Raw genomic sequence first — 3817 nt, 5'->3', positions numbered from 1 at the left:
ACACCATGCACACAAATACACATACAATAGCAATATTTTGTTTAAAGCATAGAGATCAAAAGATGAACATATGAAGATATGGAGGTAAATATCATAAAACTGAAAAATATTCAAATAGAATCTTACATGAATACAAAATACAGTGTATGAAATGCAAAAATATACTGATTAAGATGAATAGCAATACAAAGAGAAAGATCTGTGAATTTGAAGATATACTAATCAAAGCTCTCCAAAGTGAGGAACAGGGAAAGTGAAAAAAGCTTCAGACACCTACAAAACAATATCAAGTAATCCAACATATGTGCACTCTGCAATTGGAGTCCCACAAAGGACGGAAGAGGGGAAAATATTGGAAGAAATATGGCTGAAGTTTCCCAGATTTGGTGAAAATGATAAGTCCACAGATCCTAGAGCATCAACAACCTCCCCCCCCAAAATAGAGAAAACCATATTAAGGAGTATACAGTAAATATTTAGACTTCAGTGATCTTTTTTTTTTTTTTTTGGTTTTTCGAGACAGGGTTTCTCTGTGGCTTTGGAGCCTGTCCTGGAACTCGCTCTGTAGACCAGGCTGGTCTCAAACTCACAGAGATCCTCCTGCCTCAGCCTCCCGAGTGCTGGAATTAAAGGCGTGCGCCACCATCGCCCGGCCTAGACTTCAGTGATCTTAAAAAGACACTTCAGAAAATAACCCTAGGAATCCAAAAATAATATTCATATACAGGGACATGGGTAAGAATGGCAGCAATTTTCTCACCCGAAGCTGCACAAGCCAAGAGACAATGTGAAAAATAGAAATATGTGTGTATGTATATATATATGCATATTATGTATATTACACACACACATATATATATGTGCTCTGCTCAACTACACCTGGTAAAGATATTTTCTTGTAAATGAGTGGTAATAAGTGTTTTTCTCAGGACACTCTGAGTGAATTCATTGGCCGAGAACAAACACTACAGTAAGTATTAGGGAAAACCTTCAGGCACAGGGAAAATAATACCGAACGCATATTTGTAGTTACACAAAACAATGAACTTCACTGAAAAACTGCTAACATCTAGAGTATGGCTGGCATATAGGACACTGAATAACTGTTTAATTGGGAAAATATTGTATTTTTCTGGCACTGGTGATAGGAAGCTGAGCGTGTCATACACTATATCCATCCACTGAGCTGCAGCTCCAATCCAATGAATTTCTTTCCAACATTTAAGAACCTTTTAAATTGAACCTATAGACCTTAAAATCCATAAAAGAAAAAAATGAGAGGCATATTTTAATACATAATTTTTAGTGCTTATTATTATTGCAAAACAAGTCAATTCATAGAAACTAGAGGGAAATATGTTAAATGGTTAGCAATAATACTTATACATAGAAGTTTATCAAAATTAAAACACACAAAAATTAATATTCAATTTAAAAACAGCACAATGGAGTGATGACTCAGTGGTTAAGACACTGGCTGCCCTTCCGGAGGACCTGGGTTCAGTTCCCAGCACCCACATGGAGGCTCATAACCTCCTCTAACTCCAGGTCTGGGGGCTCTGGTGCCCTCTTCTGGTTACTTCAGGCATGAAATGCATGTGAGCCAAGGACATAATCTGGCAAAACCCATAATAAAATAAAATAATTTTTGGAAACACAAGAAATGGTGGGGTTTTTTTCAGTAAAAACACAGGCCAGAGTTTAAATAATAAATTAATGAATGTCAGGGTCAAGTAACTATAAATATTTATGCTCAAGTTTTTGATATACAGAAATTGAAAATTAAATTCACTAAGGGTTTCTCATAAACAGCTGAGCACCAAGGACTCTGGAGGATGACAAATGAAAGACCAACTAGAAAAGTCTTTAAAAAAAAACAAATAGGCTATGCCGGCGTATGTCTCTTTAATCCCAACACTCAGGAGGCAGAGGCAGGTGAATCTCTGTGAGTTCCAGGCCAACCTAGTCTACATAGTTCCAGACCAGCCACAGTTACACGGGGACAACCTGTCACAATCAATCACTCAATCGATCAATAGAATGCACTGTGAGGGGGAGAAAGGTATTTGTTACCAGATGTGGTGGATTGCACCAGAAATTGCAACCAGGAGCACAGACAAGGACCAAGAACGAGAGCCCAACTTAGGCTCTCTGGCAAGATCCTATCTCAAGAAAACAAAAGGCATCCAGAAGTGAAAAGTTATGAACTCTTTAAAAATAACCAAATATGTGGCTATCTGAACACATTAAGACTAAAACTTAAATGATTTAGTATTTTGTATCACTGTATTTTGTAAAATATTTCCAGACATTCCATTTTATTTAAAATGCTAACTACAAAATAAACATGTTGAGCTAACAAGTGTACCAAAAAGAAAAAAGAAAAAGAAACACAAGAAGAACAATTTTTTTCCAGATTGAGACATTTCAGTATGGTTTCTGACAATGTTTCAATACTTAGTGTCCAATCCAATGCCAGTAATGAAATATTTTAATTAGACTAAAGACTGAGAGGAAAGACATCATAAATGAGCAACTGTTAGAAAGGTTAAAAATAGGCGGGGTGATGGCGGCCCACGCCTCTAGAGTAGGCCCAGTGCCTCCAGCACTCAGGAGGCAGAGAAAGAGGCAGAGGCAGGCGAACTCTGTGATTTCGAGGCCAGGCTGGTCTACAGAGTGAGTTCCAGTACAGCCAGAGACACACAGAGAAACCCTGTCTCACAAATAAAGGAAGGAGCCCGGTGGTGGCGGTGGCACACGCCTCTAATCCCAGCAGAGCAGAGGCAGGAAGATCTCTGTGAGTTCGAGGCCAGCATGGTCTACAAAAGCTAGTTTCAGGACAGACTCAAAAGCTACAGAGACACCCTGTCTCAACAAACCCAAAAAAGAAAGAAAAAAAAAAGGAAGGAAGATAAGTGAAATTAATGCTTTATATTATGAACTTACCTCTTTCAAATTTTCTACCTGCCTTTCTCTCTGGCATGTCTCCTCTGCAGAGCCTAGCACAGGAGGGAGACTGGGGCTGAAGGCCATGAGGTCGGTCTTGGGCGGACCTTCTCCAGAGCACACCCTCTGCCGCCTCTGCTGTGAGTATGACCAGGTTCCCACCGCGCTGGAGCACACCAGCACGGGCTTCCCCGGAGCACAGGCTCCATTAGTGGGCGCCGCTGAGCAGCGCAGCGCGGTGTACAGCAGCAGCGTGAGCACCAACAGGCTGGACACCGCGCAGATGGCGATGATCAGGTACACGTTGACTGTTACAAGCGATGCCTCAGAAGATGCAGTGCTCTCGGAAGCGAGGGAAGAGATTTTGGGTGCCTGACCATTCTCTACCAGAGACACCAGCACTGTGGCCGTAACAGTCAATGCGGGTTCACCATGATCTTTAACCAGCACCAACAGACGCTGGCGCTGCACATCTGCTTCGTCCAGGGAGCGCGTTGTGCTGATTTCGCCAGTGTACAGACCCACGCGAAACGGGCTGCGCATGCTCCCTGACGCCGACTGCAGCTCATAAGAGAGCCATGCGTTGTAACCAGAGTCCGCATCTACAGCGCGCACCTTCGCGACTACGTGCCCTGAACCCACTGATCTAGGCACCAGCTCGCTCACTGACCCACCGGCTCCAACAGCTCCGTGGGGCAGCAAAAATAGAAATATGTGTGTATGTATATATATATATATGTATATTATGTATATTACACACACACACACACACACATATATATATATGTGCTCTGCTCAACTACACCTGGCAAAGATATTTTCTTGTAAATGAGTGGTAATAAGTGTTTTTCTCAGGACACTCTGAGTGAAT

The 3817-nt window shown here is 41.7% G+C and overlaps 2 protein-coding genes across 9 annotated transcripts in view; both read right to left on the bottom strand.

The window, feature by feature from the left end:
* LOC101983064 (protocadherin alpha-C2) overlaps positions 1–3817 on the bottom strand; it is a 213685-nt gene that overhangs the window by 132268 nt on the left and 77600 nt on the right. The gene's annotated exons all lie outside the window — the stretch shown is intronic.
* LOC102000165 (protocadherin alpha-13) overlaps positions 3746–3817 on the bottom strand; it is a 1843-nt gene continuing 1771 nt past the window's right edge. Inside the window, exon 2 of the mRNA XM_026783562.1 lies at positions 3746–3807. Within this exon, the coding sequence (XP_026639363.1) occupies positions 3746–3807 (62 nt within the window). The remainder of the gene's footprint in view (positions 3808–3817) is intronic.

Source organism: Microtus ochrogaster, chromosome 18 (genome assembly GCF_000317375.1).
Source record: "Microtus ochrogaster isolate Prairie Vole_2 chromosome 18, MicOch1.0, whole genome shotgun sequence".
NCBI lineage: Eukaryota > Metazoa > Chordata > Mammalia > Rodentia > Cricetidae > Microtus > Microtus ochrogaster.
The sequence above is the reverse complement of the archived record's forward strand: the minus strand, read 5'-3'. Positions and strand labels throughout refer to the sequence as shown.